The sequence below is a fragment of the Hydra vulgaris genome, chromosome 09 (genome assembly GCF_038396675.1).
Source record: "Hydra vulgaris chromosome 09, alternate assembly HydraT2T_AEP".
NCBI classification, from domain to species: Eukaryota; Metazoa; Cnidaria; class Hydrozoa; order Anthoathecata; family Hydridae; genus Hydra; species Hydra vulgaris.
Genome location: NC_088928.1, coordinates 30,087,501 through 30,113,052, shown reverse-complemented (window position 1 = coordinate 30,113,052; position 25,552 = coordinate 30,087,501). Strand labels below are relative to the sequence as shown.

Genomic DNA, 25,552 nt, shown 5'->3' with positions numbered 1-25,552 from the left:
TCAATATTACACGTTCTTGTGCAGCTTCGTAAACATATCGGATCACAATAGAACATAGTTTTAAACACAAATATGACCAAGTTGCCACGACCTCTTCTGTTGCCAACTAAACCATGCCAGAACTTGCTTTTACTAACCACCTCTTCGATATGCGCTTCCAACAAAAGATCAAATTTGCCAACAAGCAAAAGAATATTAAAAAATTCTCATGATTTACATTGTCATCGAGCAATGTGAACAAAGGCTCTTTAGCACTTCTCTAGCTAAACCCACGCTAATCAAGAACTTTTGAAGTTTCTATGATTTTAATTTTAATCTAAAATTAAACAATCCTTTTTAACCTCTTCATCATGTCGGCACGTAGAAATGCTTATAATATCTTTGGCATTGATTTTTAAAACAAATGATTCTGTGCAGGCTGCATGGAGTGCACAAATTTCATTTTCTGATATTCTTTGATAAATATATTTGGAATTCGTAAAGTTATATCCACTAAAGAACGTTATTTGATCTAAGGATTTACTAATTGCCAAAATAATTTTCGTGTGATTTCTTCAAAGGTCAGCTTATTGTTTCTGAAATAAAACTTCTGTTAATTAATTTTAACGTTTAGATCAAAATTGTTTTGCTTTGGATTTTTGGAAAACTATTTCAAAAAATCTGATGAGGGTTTCAAAAAATAATTATAATAGTTATTTTAAGTTGCTTTTCTTGGCTCGGTTTGATTACTGTTCGATTTATATCGAATGTTAGGGTAAGAGATTGCAATTTACTTTTAGTTACATTTTAGTTTACTGTTGAATATAATAATCAACGGAAAATAAAATAACCTAATTAAAAATATGATTTTTATAAGGCAACCGGCCCACCGGAAATCTCCTGCTATCCCGGCGGCCCAGTCCAAGCCTGTTTGTGTGTATTAGTGGAAATGTTTTTCTTTTTTAATTACACAAGTAGAAACCATGTCATGAACTCTTGAACCAATGCACAGTGTACACAAGTAGGTGGACAGTAGTCCAGTAGGTGTACACAAGTAGGTGGACAGTGTCCAGTAGGTGGACAAAATGGGAAAAATTTTAGTTGTCTAATCTTGAAAACCTATTTAATTTTAGTATCTACATATATTAGGAGAAATCTATTGATAATTTATTTATATTAAATCCCGTAGTTACCAGGACTCTAAGCATTTGAATATTGAGATAAAATAAAAAAATAAAAAAATTATAAATAAGTAATTAACGGTGACATCAACGTTGTGTTATATTTCAACTACATCTACGTTTTTGAAACAAAAAATTAGTACATGTTATTCTAGAGTATTTAGAGATAAGAAAAACCAATGTGTGAAATAAATTTGTCATAGCATGTTATCTCAGTTATACTTTGAAAATCACAGACTAAAAAAAAAATTTCTTAAGAAACTTATTTTTTGCCGCACAATAACTAATAATTACCACAATTTGCCATGCGTTGTTTTATATTTATTTGAGCTATATGATGCTTCAATCGAGTTTTAATTGATTGCTCGTCCCCTTAAATCCCCGTTCAGATTTTATGTATGTTTTAACTTGGTTGCTATGGTACTAAATTTTGCATAGCAAAACTCAATTAACAATTCATTTTTACATTAACGTTGTTTTAACAGTATTTTACTTGCGCTAAATACACAATATTGGGGGTATGTATTAAAATGAGATTCAGAATTCTGATGAGCTTAACTTTTTTTGGTTACTATGGATACCTTACTTTGCATAACATAGCAACAACATATTTTCGGTAGTTGTTAGTAATTTAATTACTAACACTGACAGTAATTTAATTACTTTTAATTTTAATTACTAATACTTGTAGTAACTTAATTACTAACAAGAATTAGTAGTCCAGGCGGCATATATATTATAACATTTTACTTTTAAATACAAAATACTTGTTACAATAATTATTTAGATATGGTTTTGTTAAACTTAGACATTCATAATTTTCTCCAAAAAAAAAATCTTAGTATTTCAAAACAAAATATTACTGAAGATATATTAAAATTTATTCAGCCAAAATTTGCTGATTTTAAAGACGTTGATTTTAGACATGCTGTTCAACGATTTGTTTACTTGTATAAAAAAAAGTGGAAATCTGCAAACTATACTGTGAAAAATTTTGAAAAGAAGTTTGTGAACTGGCTTAATGAATATTTAATTGTCAGAAAAAAATACAATGAACCAACTGCAAGTAGACGTCGTCGAAAACCAGTTGCATTTGATAATAGTTCTAATAAAACTAAAAAACGGCGTGTATCTTGTTTAATTGAATCTCATTCATCCAATGAATTATTTTTTGCTGCTAATAAAAAATTTAGAGATGAATCTGTTGTTATTGCTGCCAAGAATGTTTTAAATATATCAATACAGATAAGCAACTAAATATTCAGCAGACGAAGCACTGGCTTTAATAATTGATGCAAGTCTGACAAAAGCTTCCTATCAATTGATTAGAAGCGGAGCCTTGGAGAAAGAATATAACATCTACCCCGCTTACAATGATGTCAGAGATGCAAAATTGAAATGTTATCCTGCAAACATAACAGTGGAGGACTATTCAACTTCAGTTCCTTTAAAAGATTTAATGACTCATACTTTGCAAAGAATCTGTGCAGTTCAGGAACCTGTGCTAAGGCACTTGATATTGAACGACAAAGCAATAAAAACAATGACACTAACGTGTAAGGCTGGTTTTGATGGTGCTACTGGCCAAAGCATTTATAAACAAGTTTTATCAGAACCCGACATTAACAGAGATTTAAAGCGTGAAGAATCATTATTTATTACTTGTCTTGTCCCATTGGATTTGACTGGATTTAACAACAGCAACGAAAAGGTGCCTATTTGGAGAAATCAAAAGTCGTCCTCCACAGCCTATTGTAGACAAATAAGATTTGCATACAAAATGGAATCCAAGGAATCTGTGATTGAAGAAGATCAGTACATTAAAAGTGAGATAGAAAGCTTGGGTATGATTTTATTAGAGGTTTGCGGATCTTCTATTGAAGTGAATTGTATTATTGAACTTACAATGATTGATGGGAAGGTTCAAACAATATTATCTGAAAAAAATAACTCATACCAATGCTGTTCAGTGTGTGGTGTCTCTCCGAAAAATATGAATAGTCTTGATATCCTTAATATAGATTATACTAACAGAGAGTTCAAATATGGTCTTTCCAGTCTTCATGCATGGATTCGATTTTTTGAGATGTTATTGCACATTGCATATAAAAAAGAAACAAGAAAGTGGCAAGCAAGATCTAAAGAACACAAAGAAAAGGCATATGTAGCTAAACAAAAGATTCAGACTGATTTTATGAACATAATGGGACTTGTTGTTGATTTCCCTAAAAGTGGTGGTTTTGGAACAAGTAATGATGGCAATACCTCAAGGCGTGCTTTTGCAGCATATGAACAAACAGCTGAAATTCTGGGTATTGACCAAAACCTTATATTCAGATTTTACATTATCTTGGTAACGCTCTCTTCAGGATATGAAATAGACTGCTTAAAGTTCAAGGATTATTGTTTTGACTCTTTTAGACTATATGTGTCCCTTTATCCATGGTATTACATGGCTCAATCATTTCACAAAGTATTGATACATGGACATGACATAATTAAAAGCCTTACATTACCCATCGGACTTATGTCAGAGGAAGCTCAAGAGGCTAGAAATAAAGACTTTAAATCTTATCGCGAAAATTTCAGCCGAAAAACATCCAGAAAAGCAACAAATACTGATCTTATCAATAGACTCCTAGTTTCCAGTGATCCTGTTATTTCATCATTGCGTAAATCAACATCACACCAAACAAATCATAAAGCATTTCCTTCAGATGTTTTACAATTACTTAAACAATCTTCAAACGATATTATTGTTTTATAATTTTTTGATGTAATTTAAAATTGATAACGTTTTCTTGCACTATTTTTTGCTTTTATTATTCCTAAAACATTATTTACCTCAATACTCAATTTTTATTCAATATAGGTGGGTCAAAAATCCGATAAGATATTCAAATATCAATTTACCACTTTGTAACTAAGGAAAGTATCCGGTAACTAAGCAATATAAGTATCCATAACAACTAAATTTAAAAAATTATCACTTTTGTAAGAAGTGTGATCTCATATTGGTACTCATGCCAAATTTAGTGAATATAGCACTTATAAAATATCTGCAGATAACAAAAGTAGGTTGTTGCTAAGCAAAATAAAGGTATCCATAGCAACGAAATAAAAAATTATTACCTTCATAAAAAGCGCAGACATCATATTAGTACTCATACTAATTTTAGTGAATATAGCTCTAATATTAAATTAGTTATGAATTTTGTCCAGTAAAAGTGCATTCTGGCCCACTGTGCAATGACGTTCTTTTTTTTTTTTGTAAGATTTGTTTTGAGCAAATTTAAGCGAATTAAATTCGAATTAATCTAAGTTATTTTAGTGAATCGATTAGAATATGTTTTAATGTTATTTATTCATGCAAGCTTTTGATTTTTATCTTTTTAATCACTTACTATTAAAATCTTTTTAATATTATCACTTACCTGTTTTTTAAAAAACTTTACTCGAAATTACTCGAAAATTCATTAAAAACGACTGACATAATATAATATGTCAACATAATATAATATGTATTAGTATTGTAATAATATATTTTTTTATTTTGTTAAAAAATGTTTGATATATTAAATAACCCTCATATAAAATATAACAAAAAGTTTTTTAATTATATAACTATTCTAGAACTCTATTCTATTTAACTATTCTAAAACTCTATTAGTAAAAAAAAAAAAAATTTGAAATACCGAAAAATATCAAAATGAAAATGTAAGACAAAAAAATAATTGAATTCCATCAAAAAAAAAACTGAATCTTTAAGAAATCAGTAAAATCTAACTGTAGGGAGAAGCAATAGTAAACAATTTCGGGATCAATCAATATAAATGATCTATGATATGACACCTGCAAACGTTCTTTTACTATACAATATTATCCATATTATTATACCTCATACTGCATTTTTACAAAACAATATTTTTGACGTCTTTTTTTGACGTTTTTTTTATAAATAAGTTACTAATAAACAGAGATAAAAAGAAGAGATAAAACTAAGATAAAAAAAAAGTGATAAAAACAGAGATAAAAATACAAATAAAAAGAGATATTCTTGACACATTAAATTATATTTCCCAAAAGTTAGTGTTTTACGGGTAATAATATGTGTACTGAAAGAAGTTAGCAAAGCAAAAATGTCGGTTCATTTTTCACAAATAAAAGCTAAAAATTATAACTTGCATAGGATTTTAGAACTTGGCGGCGCCTATGATCTACAAAGAGTTAAACGTCTATCTATTTTTATAAGTCTTTGATTTAACGACTGCAGACTTCCTTTATATAACCAGAAGCGATTTTAAGGGTTTGTGTTGAGGGAGGGGGGGAAGAGCGGCTGGGACACACATCCCCCTTCCCTCAAATAAGATGACTTTCAAGTTATAGTCGGCTTTTTGAGGAATATTGTTGGTTTTTTTGTATAATGTTTTAAAGATTATATATGTTAGTTTCTTTTAAATATTCTTTTTATCACTTTTTTAAGTTTATTTCGTTGGTATAATATTGTTTACAAGAAACAAAAACATTGTAAAAAAAAGGCCTTTTTTTAAAAAAAAACTTTCAAGACACTGTAAAATCGCCTAAGTCTGGTCACCATGTAACTTCAGTCATTTAAGAAAAAATATTAAAAAAAGTGCAAAACTCAAATTTTACAATTTTTTTTTCTCAAATAATATTTGCAATTAGTTCGTAAAGTGAACCTACAAAAAAAAAAATTTATTTACAACCTGCTGAAATAATTCTTTAGCAAAACAACAATTTGGAAAAATGCATACTATTAGAATCTAAAATATACAAATTATTAAAATAAATGATTATATTTAATTTTAGTATAGTTAAGAATCACCAAATTAATTATATTTACGAAAAAAAAAGTTATTAATTTTTGAAAATTAACTATTTTTTTATAAAAATTAGTGGAATTTTGAAATAGTCTAACTTCGGTTATTCATGGATAAACAACAAAGGAGACAATTAGCAGTAATATTGTGAAATGTTGATAAGTGTTGCGAATGTAAAATTTACTGGTACTTATACCTGTAAATTTACCAGTAAATTTTGACTTTTTTATAATTGATACACACCATGGTATTATATAAAAAATTTGTTCATTATTTCAAAATTTTTATTTTTATTTTTTTTTTCTTATTATTTTGTTCTTTTTATTACATTTCAAAAAAGCATTTTGTTACAATATTTAAAAAACAAATATATATAAATAAAAAAAATATATATATATAATGATCGTTATTAAATAAAAAAAAAACGCGGGAACTTGTACAGTTGTACGTTGTACACTTGTACAACGTTATTAAATAATAAAAGAACGCGGGAACTTGTCGAGTACTGCTAAGAAATGATCGTGTTAAAATTTATAAGATATTTACAAGATAAAAAATAAGTTAACGAAATTAGAAACTTAAAATATTCCGTTACAAATACAAGATACATTATTACATACTACTGTTATTAATGATACATATATAGTTTTTATAAATTAATGGTTAAATAGAGGGTAAAAAGGAAGATCACTAAAAAAAATATCAAAAGTATATTGTTACATCTTCGGTTGTAAAAATGAGTTCTTTAAGCTTTCGTTTAAAAGGAAAGTAGTTGCTTTGATGAATAAAATCCTTTAAAACTATTTTATTCCATAAGATGGTCCGTGATAATCAATACAAAATTTAAAAAGATTTGTTTGAAAAATGGACTGCTTATAAAGTTATCATTGCGTAAAATCTATTTATTGTTATCTTTCGATGAATACAAATTATAGAAAGAAATAAAGGATGAATTGGTTTTACATTTAAACATAAAACAAAGAATATTAAAAATGTTAAGCTCATATATATTAAAAACTTTCATTTCAAGTAATAGATGCTTGGCATGAGTATTTGGTCTACGGTCTATATGGCAACGGTCTATATGGCAACGGTCTTTAAAATATATGAGACTTGCTACATGCTTCAGCTGACAATAAAGAGGTATAAGTTTATTTTTCTTTGTACTACCCCAAGCAATGTTTGCATAGTTTATGTGACAATAAATAAATGAGTGATATAATTGTACTAATATTAATAATTTAAAACATTTCTTGCTTTGTACAATATTCCTATACTTTTTGAAATTTTCTTGATAAGTTTTTAATGTGACTTTTCCATGTAAGATTTTCATCAAAACAAACACCTAGAAAGTTGGTTACTATTACTTGTTTAATTTGTATATTGTCAATAACAAGATGAGACATGTTAATTGGCAGCTTATATTTTTTGATAAGAGGATGGACAATTATTTTATAAAACATAAATTGCTTAATAATAATCTGTACGGATTTAGAAAAGGGCACTCAACAGAACATGCAGTAATTAAATTAGTTAAAGAAAATTTAAACGGATTTGAAAACAACCAATATACTCTTGGGGTTTTTATTGACCTCTCAAAGGCCTTCAATACTGTGGACCATAATATTTTTCTTTACAAACTTAGAAATTATGGTGTCAAAAAAATAATTATAAATGGTTTTTTTCCTATCTTAATAATTGCAAACAATGTGTATCTTATGACAAAACCTGTACTAAACTAGAAAACATTTCTTGTGGAGTTCCACAGGGATCTATTCTAGGGCCTTTATTATTTATTATCTATATAAGCGATATTTACTTATCTTCTGGTGTATTAAATTTCAATCTTTTTGGTGACGACACTCAGGTTTTTTATACCCACTTAAACATAGAGTCAATCTTTATCACTATGAATCGTGAGCATGACAACCTCAATGAATGGTTGAAAGCCAACAAACTATCTCTAAATAAAACTAAAAGCAAATATATTCTTTTGTCTAAATCCTCCAAATCTGAAACTTTGCCCCTAAAACTCCCAAATATTTCAATAGAAAAAACTAATTTACAAAGGACATTCTGCATTAAACTTTAAGGCGTTTTACTTGACGAACAAATATGTTGGAAAGACCACATTAATTTAATAGTAAATAAAAATTCAAAGAGTATTGGAATTATGTACAAGACAAGACATATGTTGGATAAAAACTGCTTAAAACTTATCTACTTTTCATTTATCCATAGCTATATCAGTTATAATATTGCGTGGGCCAGCACTTATCTATCAAAATTAAAGCGTATCTTAAATAAACAAAAACAAGCAAGCCGCCTTATATTAAATACTTATAAATACACCAGTGCCAATCCACTGCTTAGAAAGCTTGAAGTGCTTAATGTTTATCAGTAAAATATTTACAGTATTCTTTTATTCATGTTTAGATTTAAATATCGTATACTGCTAAATATTTTTGACGATCTTTTTGTTATTATAAATCATAAATATCAAACAAAACATTCATTGCATAACTATCAGGTACCAAACACTTTATTAACACAGTCTGATTTCTCAATAACATACCGAGGGCCACATTTGTGGAACTCATTCCTTCAAATTGAAAGTAAAACTATAATTTCACTTCAAACTTTCAAAGTTATTTTTAAAAAACAGTTACTTGATTATGACATGTCTCAAATTATATTTTATTTTTAATATCTTCTTTTTTAATTCTTAACTTTTCTTTTGTTTGCTTAAAAGCAAAAAAATTTTTTTTTTTGCTTTTTTATCTAAATTTGTATTTATTTCCTTTTTTTTATACATATATATTTTTATGTATGTAAAAATATTTTTTTTTTTATGTATAAAAAAATGTAAAATATTTATTTAAAAGTATTTATATTATTTTATTGATATTGTAAAAATTTATGATAGATTTATGATAGTGTAAACGATACAACGGGGCTTGATGATAAGACTTTTGTCTTCTGCCTGCTCCGGTCATATCTTAACTCAAAATATTTTGCAAATAACTTATTATGTAAATGACTAAATAAATAATAATAAAAAAAAAAAAAAGGATGGAAAAGAACCCATTTAGTTTTATCAATGTTAAGAGATCATTTATTAGTCTTAAACCAGTCAGATATTTTGATTAACTCAATGTTCACGCAATGAAATAGAGTAGGAATATTTTTGTGTGACATAAATAAGTTAGTGTCATCAGCAACCATAATTGTTATTAAATCCGAGGCTTTGTATAGATCATTAATATAAATAAGGAAAAGAAGAGGTCCTAATATGGATCCTTTAGGAACTCCACATGTAATATTTAACAAATTTGATGAAAATGTTTCATTGGCGTTAACAAATTGTTTACGATTAGTTAAATAATATTTTAACAATTTTAAAACATTCTCTGTTATACCATAATATTTTAATTTTTTTTAGCAAGAACTTTATGATCAATTGTATCAAACGTTTTCGCTAAATCAATAAATATTCCCAATGTGAATTTAGAACATTTAAATGAGTCTGATATACTTCTTGTAAGCTGAATAATAGCATGCTCTGTTGAATTATTATTTTTAGATCCATATTGCATGTTATACAATAATTTGTTTGATAAAAGGTGATTGTATATTCTGTTATACAAAATTCTTTCTAAAATTTTAGAAAAAACAGAGAGGGTAGAAATTGGACGATAGTGTTTACATTAGTTTTTTCTATTTTTAAATCATCAGGAAAAACTCCCTAATTAATAGAGTATTAAAAAATTTGGAAAAGTATGTCTTTTAAAACGTCAAAACAGTTTATAATAACATTAGCATTGACATCATCTGGACTAACTCCTTTATTTGACTTTAACAATTTAAAAGCACTTTCAAACTCTTCAAATGACAAATCAAAAAAATTTTGATACGAGTTTAGAGGGTCTTATGTTGCCTTTAATAATTTTTTAGGGTTTGGAATTTTTTCGGCTAGGATTGGTCCTACAGATACAAAATATTTATTAAATTCGGAAGCAATTGTTTTTTGATCAAGAAAAAAATTATCATTTACTTTAACAACTGAGGGCAAAGATTGCAATATTTTTTTAGTGTTACCAGTAATTTCATTTATTAGTTGTCAAGTGCGTTTTGAGTTTAATTTGTATTTTTCAAGTAAATTGTATTTTTTTCAAGTAAATTTCAAGTATATTGATTTTGAATTTTTCCTTAGACATTCAAATAGTCTTACGTAATTTTTATAATTTTTATATCTTTATCTTACTCTCAGTTGTTTTTGATTTTAAATATTTAATATATTAAATATTTAAAATCAAAAATCCATCTTAGTAATCCATGGCGATTTAATTTTTTTATGTTTGTAATTTATTTTTACTTTGGGAAAATTGACGTCATAAATTTCATACGAATTTTAAAAAGCAGATTTGTATATTAAATTAATGCCTTCAGAAAAGTTAATAATGTCCCAATTAACTAAAGAAAAATGATATTTAAAAGATTCTAGGTTTTTATTATGAAATATTCGTTTTTTAAGCCATTTTTTTTCATTATATAAAACTTTTGCATAAACATCTATTGAAAAGAAAATAGGGAAATTGAGCAGCCGTGGCGCAGTGGTTAGAGTTCTGGCTCAGAACCCAGAACCCAGAGGTCCCAGGTTAACGCCTGCTCTAGCCCAATAAGTGACATTGGTAAGGAAGGAGGCGTGAACTTTTAATTAAATTCTCTCCCGCGGTGCTCCGTGATAAGACCGTAAGGACTCCTGGGAGCACCTAAATAACCAAAAAAAAAAAAAAAAAGATCAGATATGTCACTTTTGATTATGCCTTTTTTAAGCGAACTAAAAATTTATCAAAAAAAAATGTCAAGCTTGTGACATTTTTATGTTGATAAAATTACAGCTCAAAGACAATTATGGATACGTTGTGAATCCTGTGACAATTGGTTGTGTGGATCTTGCTGTTTTACTATGGTCAACGATACGCGCAAGAATTGCTAATAAATATACAAAGCTTGAAATATATGACTGGAGCAAGTAGAAGACAATAGTCTTATCGTCTAGCCCCATTTTTGTCGTTGACAAAATATAACAAAATATAAATCAGATACAAATATAATAAAATATTTATATTACATATAATTTTTTTTTTTTTTTTTTTTAATTTCTTTTACAATGAACATCATCAAATAACCAAGCAAGTAATATAATAGAATTTCAAGAAAAAGTGAAGATTTAAATTGAAAAAGGAAAAATTTTAAAAATAAGAAAAAATTTTAAAAATACGAGATTGTTTCATTAATGTTGAGGTCTAATAGCTGTTGCTTTACAACGCATTTAAAATGTTGGAATGAGTTTATCATTTTTATTTTGTTTGTTAGAAATGAGTTCCACAATTCGGGTCCTCTGCTGATATTTAGAATTTAGATTGTCTTAAAGAGGTTTTCGGAATATAGTAGTTCTTGATAAAGTATTTTGTTTGGTATTTGTGATAATAATAATGTAATAAGGCGAAAAAAGTTATGGAAGACTCCAGGGACCAGACCATTTTTGGGTTTAAACATGAACTGAAGAATGCAATAGATATTTTGTTCGTAGATATTAAGAACTCTCAGTTCCTTCATTAAATGTTTAGAATTGGCATTTCTATTTGCGTTTGTTAATATACGGCATGCTTGTTTCTGTTTTTTATATATTAAATCTAGTTTTGATTGGTAGGTACTAGCCCAGGCAATATTGCAGTAGTTAATATAGCTATGTATATATGCAAAATATAAACTTTTAAGGCATGCATTATTTAAAATATATCTGGTTTTATGCATAATTCCAATGTTTTTAGATATTTTGTTTTTTAATATATTAATGTGGTCTTTCCAGCTAATATGTTCATCTAAGAATACCCCGAGAAATTTAACTGAGAACGCTCGATTTAGTCTAACTTTGTCTAAGAGAATATCTGGAAGTTTTACTGTTTATGTGTTTATGAAATAAGTACTATTTAATACAAACTTTGTATTTATATATAAGAATTAATTATAATTTCTTTACAAATTTATTTATATTATACAAATTCAGTTATTTTCTTACGAAATTTATGTTTTTCGCAAATTATTTCTTTGACATTTTTAATTATTATTTATTAAATGTTATTATAATGCAATATTCACAAGCGATGATAAGACCTAAAGGTCTTCTGCGAGTCTCCGCGTTCTATTAAATGTTTTTTATTTTTATACTTGTATATTTATTATATTTGTTATTGAATAACGATTTTTTATTTGTTACTGTATAACGATTTTTTAATCTTAACTATCTTATTGTATAATTTTTAGACTATCTACAGCTCTAAAACTTTCAGCGCTTGTATAATCCTGGTGAGCTTCTATGTTTAAATTTTTTCCCGGGGCAAAGACTCGGGAAAGGGTTGTATTTTACGTACCCGTTTTTTTGCTGCAAAATCTTGCAACTAAATTTTTACTGCTCTCCAAAATAGCCAGAGCTTTATAACTTTCAGCGGTTGTATAGTTCCAATAACGTTGGGATGTTGAAAATTGCGGGGAGGGGAGGATCAAATTTAAAGCGTACGTACTTTATGGAGTAGTTATTTTTTAGGATTGACTACATGACCTATATCTTTTTTTGATTTCAACGACAGCGTTGTTTCCCAATCACGCAATTTTATTCGTATAAAACCGTTTCTTTTTTTCCATTAACTTACTGACTCAGGGGCTAATTAACTGCTCTCTCACAACTTCGGGTAAGTAATGAATATAAAGAAAGGAACAGGAGAAAAACTGCCTTTGAGTTAAGCTAACGACAAGTTTACATTAAAAATTAGTTCGATAACGACCCTTTTTTTTTAACCGATTTACTATTTGAGGCAAATCTACATGATCCCAAACAAATGACTTACATGCTCTAAATTTTCTTTTTTCCCTCAAAATGGGAAAGTTTATGTTGTTCAAGTTATGTTCACTATTTAACTCTTGTTCATTGAAAGACATTTTTAGAATATCTTATGAAAGTCTAGGTTTATTTATAAAAATTTACTAACTGAAACATATCAATAATTATTATAATAATTAGTATTTTAGTTACCTAGCTAATCATACGTATTTGATTCATAAAACGTATTTAAATATTTTTAATATGCCGCGTTTCGTAAGTGTTTTTCCGTAATGAAGTTGTTTCGCAAGTTTCAGTGCGAAAGAGTTTCGTTTCGAAGGAAATTTGGTTTTTTTATCATTATTTCAAAAAATAAAACTTTAAAATGTTCATATGTTGCAATACTGAAAATAAGATTTTATTATAAACATTTTGGTATATAAAAAATTTAATTTTTACAATTATATCTGTTTGGCCAACAAAATTTGTTATAGACTCCGAAACGTCGTTTAGCGAAATAGCTCATTTCGCAAGTGCGACTTCCGTAAGCCCTATTTTCGTACGTTGCAAAATAGTTTTGTTTCGTATTTCAACTTGCGGAAGACAACATTTCGTAAAGGCGGCTTTCCACGGAGCGAATTAATTCGCGCGAAGCGAATTAATTCGTGTCTAATTTTTCGCTGAACCAGAATTTTAATTTCCACGTAAATTTAGCGTAACTTTTAGCGCGCTTTTTGGAAAACATGTTGATGAAAAGAAGATTGTTGTTAGTTCGAAGAAAATTAATTATTTTAAATATGATGCAAATGAAAAGAGAAAAAGAAAAGAATAAAAAACGATTTTGGGTAAGAAAAGTTTATGCCGAACGCCTACAGAAAGGAGAGTTTCATTTGTTAGCACAGGATTTACGTTTACACGACCAGGAATATTTTTTTAAGTATTTTCGTATGTCTCCAACAACTTACGAAGAGTTGCTTTCGTTCGTAGCACCTGTCATTGTAAAACAGAGAACTACCATGAGAGACCCTGTTAGTCCTAGTGAAAGGTTGGCCGTAACACTTAGATTCCTTGTAACAGGTGATGCTCAGTGTACTATTGCTGCAAGTTACAGAATCAGCGCTTCTACTATCAGTAGGATTATTAGTGAAACGTGTGCTGCTATTTGGAGTTCATTGAAAGAGAGAAACTATCCTCACGTTCCATCAGAAAAACAAGAATGGAAAACAATTGCAAAAGAATTTGAAAATATGTGGAATTTTCCGCATGCTATAGGTGCAATAGATGGCAAGCACATTGTTATGCAAGCTCCTCATAATAGCGGATCAGAGTATTTTAACTATAAGAAAATGCATAGCATAGTTCTTCTAGCTGTTTGTAATGATAAATACGAATTTACTATGGTAGACATTGGTGACTCTGGAAGACAGAGTGATGGTAGTGTTTTTAATAACTGCAGTCTTGGTTATGCAATTGAAAATAATAAATTGAATATTCCTAATCCAGAAAAAATTGGTAAGTCAGATAAAATACTACCGTACGTTTTAGTTTTGACGATGCTTTTGGTTGAAAAAGGCATATGATGAAACCATATCCCAAGCAAAACATTCTTTTAAAACAAAAAATATTTAATTACAGACTTTCAAGAGCCAGAAGGGTTATAGAAAATACATTTGGTATTGCTACATCACGTTTTCGAATATTTCGCAGACCCATTATTGCTAATCTCGAAAAATTAATTTTAATTACACAAGCGATTGTAGCCTTACACAACTTTCTAATGAAAAAAAGGTCAGCAAACAATTATCTCTACTGCCCCACAAATTACACTGATATCGACGATCCTGCTGGGTTTAGACCAGATGATTGGAGGCAAGATAATTCATGTTCTGCTGCACTGCAACCACTGTCATCAGGTTCTAACAACTACTCAAAAGATGCAAAGCAAGTTAGAGATGACTTTAAAGAATACTTCAATTCACCAGAAGGTGAACTCGAATGGCAATTAGACTTAGTAAATAGAAAATCATAAAGAAATCGCTTTAAAAAACTGTTAACACGTCAATTCTTATTTTTTTTTTAAAGTTCTAAAACATTCTAGAATTTCTGTAAATTTCTATAATTTCCATAAAGTTTCTAGATTTAAATATATATGTTAATACTCTTGATAAACATTTAGAAATTCATTTGAATGTTATTACGTATAATTTATTTTATTTGTATCTGTAACACAGATAAAAATAAGGCATTAGCAAATATAAAATATATAAAAGTAGATTTTAAAAAAATCTTTTTTAAAATCTACTTTCACATTTAGGTGAAAAGCAAATATAAAATACATAAGTAGATTTAAAAAAATAAATTTAAGGTAAAAAGTCTCCATAGTAAACCATGTATTTTAAGGGTAGTTGCTATCAACTATTTGTCAAAACATTACAACACTTTATATTCTGATATTTTATTAAGACAAAGTTAGTAATGTTAACAACTGATATGATAAAAAGACTTTTAGAGTAAATTATAATATAATATATATATATATATATATATATATATATATATATATATATATATATATATATATTTATATATATATATATATATTTATATATATATATATATATACATATATATATTTATATATATATATATAATATATATTTATATGTATATATTTATATGTATAATATATATATTTCATGTTGAAAAGAAGTGTTCTTATCTTTATCATGGCCCGTCTGTTTTCTTTTATTGGAAGTTCTTTCATAATTGGAATAAGGCTTCGACAAAATAGGGTTGTTTCATCTTCCTCGACATCTTCCATTGACTTTTTTATCATCTTGTCACACTCTACTAATGATTGTGACAATTGTAACAATGACTCATCATTTTGATTTTTGATCCGTGCTTTTTTTGGAATGGATGGTCTTGTACAGCTTAATCTTTTTCAATTTTCAGTTATAATTAATTCACTGCTACAACTACTGACACTTGGACTTAATGGTAAAATACTACACTGTGAGTGAAATGACGGTGAAGCAAAATCTGGAACAACATCTACATTAGAATCCGCTGGTTTGTTCGCACTTTTTTCATGTAAAAATGCCATTTGATCAAAAAACTTACATTTTGGTAAGTTTGAGGCTGCTGCTCCTGATCTAGTCATACGGTTACGTTTATCTAAACATTTTTTTAGTGTGTCTTTCAGATTTTTTAACTTTTTCTGAAGGAAGTCCTCTTCTTTACAAAATTTCAATGCAAGTTTTTTCCACGCATTTAATTTCACTAATCTGTCTTTGTATGTGCGATGATTAACATCCCATAAGCTTGGAAGCTCACGAACAGCTTATAGAAAATTATCTATATCGAATTCAACAGGCATACAATTATCGCTTTCATTCTCTTCATTTTCGTCTACTTCACCAAATACTTCTTCATTCGTGATTGCAACTTCATTTTGAGAAGCATTTAATAAAGTTTCCAATAAATCAACGTTAACATTTCTTTCTTTAAACCACTGAATAAACGTGTTACTATTGTCGGCCATTATAATTTTGTTGTGTTTGTTTTTTTACATGCCGAATGTGAATATTTGCTTATTTCAAAGGTTCTGATTGGCCCTTTCTTCAAGCGAAAAAATTCGCTACAAAAAAAGTAGAAGTCGATCCAACTATTTTGCGAAGAGAAATTTTTCGTCTAACGATAAAAAAAATCTTTGTGCGCATGCTCAGAAATATTCTCGGCGAAAATATTCGCTTCGCGCGAATTAGTTCGCTCCGTGGAAAGCCGCCTTAAGAAGCATTTGCGAAATGAACATCGGCGGTTTTTTTTGTTTCGTAAAATTCGGTACGAAAAAAGAAAATTCCTTATTCTCAATATCCTTCCGAAAAAAATTTTATTTTTCCGGAATTGTACGAAACATTCCGGTTAACAACTCTAGTATAGAGGACTTTTTTAGAAATCAATGATGGTGCGCCCCCCTCCTTTGAAACCCGTGTATTAACCCTGATTATTATAGTTAGTAATGTAAGGTATCATTTACTATTTAGTATTTATACTATAACTTATATTGCATAAAAATAATAATTTAAAGATTTTTTTTTAAAGTTTTATTTCTTATGAAAAATGGGGTGGTTTGAACAAACCATTTACAATATAAATAGACTCCCACCCCCGGGCATGTTACATAAATCTTTAATAATCAATAATTCTTTTCATATGACACTTAATATTTAAACGAATATATACCATCAATATATTTACTTTTTATAGTACAAAGTGAATACAAAGTTATGAGTATTTAACTCTGACAGCCAAAGCTAAAATAATCCTTAATGATTATGTGCCATAAATATTTTTACTTTTAAAAGTATGAAGAAGCTTATTTACACATGATAATGTAATCTTATCGGCCAAAGTTAACCCACTAGCCAAAGTAACCAAAGTAACACTGTTAAAGTATTACGTACGTTATAGGTTAAATGTAACGATAGTCATAACTTTTTTTATATTGTTTTTATAGCAAACCAAACACAATTGGCATGAGCTATTTTTCTGTACATCATTGCCATTAGTTATTATACTGTACATCATATTTAAAAACGAATTGTGTGAAGAACATTCATATAATCATTATTTTAGATGAGTTTTAAAGCATTTGAGGTAACAAACGTTATCGAACAAAGTAATTTTGGCGATAAAGTAAAAGGTACAATATCTTGTCTAGATGTTTCTGCAAATAACCTTTATATCGGAACTTCTGACTGCTTCTTATCGCATTTCGCCTTTGAAAAAGGAATTTCTCCATCAAATAAAGCAACATTTATTAGCAAGCTTCAAAGGCACAAACACCTTGGTTTTCAAAAACCAATTGAGCAGTTAATAGCATGTTTTCCTGCGTGTCAATTACTTGTGCTTTGTGAAAGTAAAGTTTATGCTGTCTCTATGATCGGTTTAGAATTCAGAAATAATTCAAATAAGGAGATTTTTAAAGGAATAACAGTTATGGCAAAAAACAAAAACCCGCAAAGTTTTAATCCTGATGAAACACAAATATGTTTAGGAACCAAAAAGAAAACAATTCAAGTTGTTACTTTTTCAAAAGACAAAGTATTTGTTTTAAAGGAAGTTAATCTTCCAGGTATTCCTTTAGCACTGTCTATTGATGCTCAAACTGTTTGTACTGTTCTTGACAACCAATATTATTTAATTAATTATATAAAATATGCTATCCAAGAGTTGTTTATTTTTGAAAAAGGATATGTTTTACCATTAGTTAAATGTATTGGATTCCAAGAATTTTTGCTGAATGGGCCGACAGATACAATGGGTATGATTGTTACAGCTGATGGTCTTTCATTACACCAACCTTTGGCGTGGTCAGACAGTATTTTGTCAGTTGCATGTAGTTATCCATATATTTTGGTTTTAGGCAATAATACTGTTACTATACATAATCTAATTGACCAAAAACAGAAACAAACCATGCTTTTTACCGGTGGAGTTTTTATTAATGATTACAATGGTGATGTTTACATTGCAACGCAAAAATCTGTAATGGCTTTTATTGCTGTTCCCTTGAGTAAACAAATACAACTGCTAATTGATAACAATCGTGTGGAAGAAGCATTTGATTTACTCCAAGTTGCTAAAAAATTCAAACAATGTCCACCTAATTTTGATAAGCAAATCCAAATTCAAGCTGCATTTATATATTTTTTGGAAAATAACTTTGAAAAAGCATACAAGTTGTTTGTTGAGAGCTTTATGGATCCTCGTGAACTTATAGTGTTGTATCCTGATATTATGCCAAGAAACACAACTTATATTCCTTCAAAACCTTTATATCATTCAATTCCAGATATAATGTTTGTTGTAAAAAATAGTCAAACTGCATTGAAAGAATCTAAGTTATTACTTTTAAAATATTTAGAAGTTGTCAGAAAACATCACAGTGATTTAAGTTTTGAGATTGATACTGCACTTGCTAAGGTTTATATAGAGTTTGATCATCCTTCTCTATTTGAATTTCTTTCAAAAGAAAATAATGCTTTTGTTGAAGAAACCTTGTCTTGGCTCCAAAAGTATAATCAGTTTCAATGTATGGCTTTCTATTTTGTGTATCTAAAACAACCACAGAAAGCTATGGACATATGGAACAAACTTCAAAATAATAAACTTCATGATGATAAATACACTGGTATGTCGTGTATTATTGACTATTTGTTAAGTGTAGATAACACAGAGCTAATATGGAACAACATCAAGTGGTTGTTAGATAACAATGAAACCTTAGCTGTAAAAGTTTTTATTAATCGAGACATTTTCAGCCATGTTCAAGTTTTTAATTTTTTACATAAGTTTCCTATTGCACTTCAAGTGTATTTAGAGTATCTAGTTATAGATAAGAAAATTGACGAAGAGGTATTTCACACCCATTTAGCAGGTATGTATATAGACCATGTTTTAGAACTTTTAAATAAGAATAATCAAATAAATGAAATAAATCATGAAAGGAAAAGACTTCAAAATTTACTAGAATCTTCTTCTAGATACAAAATATCTACTTTACTTCATAAAATATCTGAATATCCTTTGTACCATGAAAGTGCTATTCTCTATGGAAAACTTGGTCAACATGATAAAGCCATGAAAATTTTAGTATACAAACTAAAAGATTTTGTTGCTGCAGAGCGATACTGTGACATTATTTCTGTAAATAAAGATAACGTTTTCAAACAACATCTTTTTCATATGCTTCTTAATGTTTACTTGAATCCTGTTGAAAACGAGGATGGTGTTAGAGCTGAACATCTTGTAGAGCCAACAATCCAACTACTTAATAAAAGACGAGCTGAGTTCAATTCGGTTTCTGTCTTGAAAATTTTACCAGAAGATTGGTCAGTGGGATTAATTCAACCTTTTTTGTCTGGAACTCTGCGAGAAATGTTATGGAAAGGAAGAAAAGCAAAAATAGAGTCAAGACTGTACAGTCTGCATTATTTAAAAACCAAATTTTCTAATATTTCTTTACAATCTGGATATTTTAAAATGACAGAAGATTCATGTTGTGACTTTTGCTTGCGCCCCTATACTGAACCTATATTAGTATGTTATCCTAATAAAAAAGGTTTTCATCCTCATTGTTGTAAAGATAAATATATATGTCCAGCAACTAAAATAAATTTTAAATGAATATTTAAAAAAATTTAATTTTTGATTAAAGTAACCAAAAATTTTTTTGAATCATAGTATTCTTTATGACTTTAATATTGTTTTGTAAAGTTTAAATGATTTAATGTATTTTTCAGTAATGCTTTAATTTCTGATTTAATTTGAAAAAAAAAGTTGCTTTTAATTTAAAAGTTCTAATTAGTAATAAAATTATTAAAGCAACATGTTTAAATAAGTCAAAGCTTTGTCAGCATGGATTTACATACGTAGAAAGGTTTAGATTTGCTCAGGTAGTATGAATAACATTTATTACAGCAAAAAAATGTTATTCTTTTATTATTGTTTTTTTTCTCTTTTTTGTATGAATGTTTAGATTAAAGTAGACATTTGAAAAAATTAGTAAAAGTCTAGGTTGTTTTTTCAAAAAAAGAAAAAAAGATTTTTTTTTTGCGCTAATACAAATTCTTCTTACCTAGATAATATCTGCCCTGATCTTAACTTTAAGTTGATATATATCAACTGAAAGTTTATACTGAAGCCCTCACAGCTCCTTAAATTAGTATGATGTCAGATTGTGAATTTGTGCATATATATATATATATATATATATATATATATATATATATATATATATATATATATATATATATTAAATATTTATGCAAAAATAAAAAAATTGGTTAGTTCAGTTTCGTTTTTAAAATTTTAAATCAAATTTTATTAGTTATTACTGCGTATAAAATTTATTATTTATAAAAATTTAATTTATTTAAAATTTATTACTGTTTAAAAATTTTTGGTAGGTTAATTTAAGTATATATTCTACAACCATTTATAATTTAAAAACATATTAAAAAATATACCAATTTTCATTATAAAAACAAAAGCAGTTCAGTCAAACTCTCTGATGTTGAATTTTCCAATGTCCACATTTCAGATTGCTCGGAAATTATGTAAGCTTAACATGATGTAAATGGTAGTTATAGTTATGTCAACAAAAAACAGTTCGTGAGTTCTATGTTTCCTGATTCTGTTGTGGCAAAATAATATAAGGAAGGTGAAATTAAAATTATCCGTGTGTTAAAAGTATATAAAAAATAAGTAAAAACAGCATTTACTTAAAAATCAAATCTTTATGTGTATAGTATACCGTTTTGTTAGAAATATTACTTTAGGCATTTTCATATTAGTTGAAATGGATTCTATAGATATCAGTTTAAATTTTCTTTAAAATTGTATATGATGAATCTGTATCTTATCTAATTTGGATTGGGGCAGGGTTATGATTAGGGCTATATTTTTCATCAAATATTTTTGTTTTTTGTTAAAATATTTAACTTTAGATACAAATAAAAATATATTATATATTAAATAAATAAATATAATATATAAATAATTGTTTACTGCACCCAAATTTAATAAATTTCGATTACTGTATATCAAAATAGTTTATTTACAGATGATTGGTATAGAAATCTGTACAGCATATCTTCTTATACATCTTGGATTTGGTATCAGTCAGATGCCAAATAAATCTCCTATTCTACCAATTGTTGAAGATCTTCCTTTTATCAAGTGTGATGTATGTCAAAAAGCTGCTAAAGTTCTTTTTAAAACCATAGAAAATCAAAGAAATGAGAAAAAGGTTTGTTTTCTTTAAAATGGTTATTTTTACATCAATTTTCTTCGTAAATTAGTATCTGTTTTTTAATGAATTTTATATCATTAAAAAACAGATAATATTATATCAGTACATTTTTACATTATTACACTTTATATCAGTAATTTTTATATTAATAGGTAGTCTTTATTGTAAAAAAATATTCTTAAAAAATGCCTAATACTCCTAATCTATATATTTCTGATGACAAGCATTTTCAAATTATCAGCCCATCTATAATCTACAACATATTCAGACATAATTAATAGGATAATAAATCTACTTATAAGTACCGATAGATGCTGTAATAGGTTAGAAGCACATATCATGATCAAAATATCTTAATTTGTGTATTTTCAAAAGACCGTATATGCAAGCAGAAGTAGAACCTGTAGGATAATTTTTGTTATAACTAGAATCATCAAAGAAACCTTGTCTTGTTCTTCCTAAGTAAATAAGTAAAGTTATGTGTAGTAAACTTAAATGAAAATTTTACATCTGTTTTTATTTAAATTTGATCAGATTTACAATTTACAATTGTTTAGTTACCTTCATATTTTGGAACTGTTATATTGGCCAGAAAATGACATGGAACGATTGCATTCTTAAACCCTTTTTAAAATATCTTTGTACAAAGCCAATTTTTCATTAGGTATGAGGTTTTGCCAAATCTCAACTTTTTTTTTTTTAACATCTTTGCTTCCAATAAGGCTGCAAGCAACCGCTAGTTAGAGTTGGAAGTTACTGGAAGAGAAAAGATAAAGATTTTGGAGCAAGATAACGATTGACGGATGACTTAAAAGATTGCAAATTATATGAATCAGGAAAACAAGATAAAGGAAGCGAATTCCAAAGAACTGGTGATCAAGGAAAATTATTAGGTGAATAACTGTTTTTGGAGCACTTAGGAACAGTCACAGAAAAAAAATGAGACTTAATTGAATGACGAGTAACACAAGAATGTAGATGTAGATGGCACAAGAGACGCTAGCTCTTTAGAGTAGTGTCCATTATAGTATTTGTAGAAAAGAGAAAGAGAAGCAACATTACGTAATAATAGTTGAAGGTTGGCTGCAAGAGCAGGTCTAACTATGTTTACAATGCGTTTTTGTCTAAAAGATTTTTTTGGGCAGATCTTTCATTAGAAGATCCGCCCCAGGTATGTCAACAGTATTCCATACAAGGCTGGTTTTGAGATTTATAGAGATAGAGAATAAAATACGGAGTAAGAAAGTGTCAAGCTCAATAAAGGGATGCAACCTTAGCAGATGCTAGTTTTGCAACGGATTTGATATATGGTTTCCAAGAAAGATCGGAAGTAAGAGTTAATCCTAGAAGATAAAGGGTAGATGACTCATCGAGTGCATTCCCATTCATAAATATGGGAAGATCTAAATTATTGCGATAACGATTGGCTAAAAAATTGAGTTTTATCTGAATTGAAGTTCACCAGCCACTGTAAGCCCCATGCTGTAGCAGAAGTGAGATCCTTTTCAAGCTCAAATGCCCCCTCCAAGCAATCAGAGAGTGTTGGCTTCTTATCACGACAAGAATAAATGGTAGTATCATCAGCAAACAATGCCGCCTTAGATGTGAGAATATCTGGAAGATTATTAGTGTAAATTAAAAGAGTATAGGGCCAAGGGTTAAACCTTGAGGAACCCCTGAAGTTACATAATAAGAAGAAAAGTACTGTTCATCGAGGACAACTTTTATACTACGATTGGAAAGGAAGGACTCAATAATCTTAAAGATGTTACCAGATACACTGTAAGAAGAAAGCTTATGGAGAAGATCAGCATGCCAAACTTTATCAAAAGTTTAGAAATATGAAAAGCAATGGCCTTAACCTCTCCACCTTTATCTAATGCACAATAAAACCTATCGAGTATTACTGGTAGCAAATCAACTGTGTGACGAGAAGATCGAAATATATATATATATATATATATATATATATATATATATATATATATATATGTATATATATATATATATATATATATATATATATATATATATATATATATATATATATATATATATATATATATATATATATATATATATATATATATATATATATATATATAAAGATACATTAAATAAAACAGCTAAACATCTAGCATTTACATCTTTATTGAATGTTTCTTTAGCAATTTTGATTGCATCCTTCGCAGTGTATTCAGGTCTAAGTTTTTTAAGCAGCTTGGTAAATTCAAGATTTTTTGCTACGTTGAATGATATAGTTGCTGAAAAAAAAATCTTTCAACTTGCAATTCCAGTTCATCCTTTTGATTACTTGTTATTGTAGTAACAAATTTAGAAATGGATGTTTGCTGTTGCATCGTCATTTCAGTCAACTGAACAATTGACAAATAAGAATAATCACTAATAAAATGTCAACAATCTTGCTCATCATCTAACTGGTTAGACTTATTTAATCCTGCAGATGTTGCAGATGGCCTTGACTCTAAAACTTATATAATGCTTAATACTTCACCAAAATTATTAGCAGTTCATTATTTCTTTCTTCTGCATTTATCCAAATGGATCTTAACTTTCTCTATTTTTTTAATTATGATCTATTTGGTTGATCACTTTATATGATCACTTAATTCCACTCACTAGCCTTATTTCTTCTCCCTGAATGATACTTTGGCATGTTGGAGACGTATAATTTACTTATACTTTAAATTTAACTAAAAAGATAACTCTTTTTAAAAATTTTTATTAGAAAAAGCTTTTTATTAGAAATTATTTAAAGCTTTTTATTAGAAAAAAATGCAATCTGATTAATAGTTAAGCTTCTTGTATAAGAAAATATACCTGTAAAATAAAACAAGACAATATGGCGATATACCTGTAAAAATTGAAAAATAGCTTTTAAATTAATCAAACTTTGTTACTAAAGATATATACCAAACTTTAGCAAAAACCCAAAAAACCCATCTATAAACCCAGTTGGGTTGGAGTTTTGCTCAAAAATCCGGGTTTTTGCCAACCCTGACTCGGGCAGACAACGGCAGACATTATTAGAAGCTAAAAGGAACATTTTATATCCAACCTCCTTCTGTATTCTTGGGTAACCATGTAAGATTGCGTAAATGTCTGAATTTTGTTTTTGTAATTTGGATCCAAACTGTTTCCAAACGTTCCTTGAACTACCATGCGGAACTTTTGCAGAGGTTCTAATCAAAGTAGTGGCTCTACTGGTAACAGATTGTCAATTTAGTTAGAGATGATGACATGATTTATAAGCCCCATCAGCATGTGAAGTTCTGACAAAGGTATAACATCTTACACCAACTTAGACTTGTCTTCTTCCTTGATCAAGCATGGCTTCACAATATTCTATGTAAAAATAATATTTATTAAAGTCTGACAAAATATAGAATTTTTTAAAGTAAAGCTTTATAAAGATCTTCAATATATGTTTATTAAAATCACCTTGTCCTGAATTCTTCTGTGTGGCAATCCAGCCTTATAATATAGTATATAATAATCATCTAAAGATCTCAAAGTTTTGAGATCTCTAGCAGCAATAGTTGATGTACCTTCACAACAGACGCAGGAATATTTTCCTTTGTGAGCCTAAAATAATTTATATAAGTATCCTTGATTTTATCAAGTAGTGCATGCATATGTGTTCAAGTAATGTAAAAAGTATAAGTTTGGATTATATAATACCAAAATAAATTTGGATTATATAATACCGAAATTCCCAACAATATGTTGATGAGTTTCATGTCTAATGCAAAAGAACATTTGCGTTCATGCAGATACAGTATGTTTCTTTGTCCACCATGTTGCCCTCTCTCTCTCTTGTTCAGGATCA

The 25,552-nt window shown here is 28.3% G+C and overlaps 3 protein-coding genes across 3 annotated transcripts in view; all 3 read left to right on the top strand.

The window, feature by feature from the left end:
* The first annotated feature begins 13,681 nt into the window (after positions 1–13,681).
* Positions 13,682–14,464, top strand: LOC136085393 (uncharacterized). The gene has a single exon (XM_065806697.1). The coding sequence runs from the start codon at positions 13,682–13,684 to the stop codon at positions 14,462–14,464; it is 783 nt and encodes a 260-aa protein (XP_065662769.1).
* A 2,633-nt stretch (positions 14,465–17,097) lies between these two features.
* LOC100204113 (transforming growth factor-beta receptor-associated protein 1) lies at positions 17,098–20,126 on the top strand. Its single transcript, XM_065805277.1, has 2 exons — positions 17,098–17,325; positions 17,404–20,126. The coding sequence occupies exon 2, from the start codon at positions 17,523–17,525 to the stop codon at positions 20,073–20,075; it is 2,553 nt and encodes an 850-aa protein (XP_065661349.1). The 5' UTR covers positions 17,098–17,325; positions 17,404–17,522; the 3' UTR covers positions 20,076–20,126.
* A 1,340-nt stretch (positions 20,127–21,466) lies between these two features.
* Positions 21,467–25,552, top strand: part of LOC100207705 (uncharacterized) — an 8,628-nt gene continuing 4,542 nt past the window's right edge. Inside the window, exon 1 of the mRNA XM_065805278.1 lies at positions 21,467–21,699. Coding sequence (XP_065661350.1) covers positions 21,514–21,699 — 186 coding nt within the window. The 5' untranslated portion in view covers positions 21,467–21,513. The remainder of the gene's footprint in view (positions 21,700–25,552) is intronic.

Bases quoted from the DNA above. Each gene is read 5' to 3' on its own strand.
- LOC136085393 (XM_065806697.1), top strand. From the start codon at position 13,682: ATGATGCAAATGAAAAGAGAAAAAGAAAAGAATAAAAAACGATTTTGG.
- LOC100204113 (XM_065805277.1), top strand. From the start codon at position 17,523: ATGAGTTTTAAAGCATTTGAGGTAACAAACGTTATCGAACAAAGTAAT.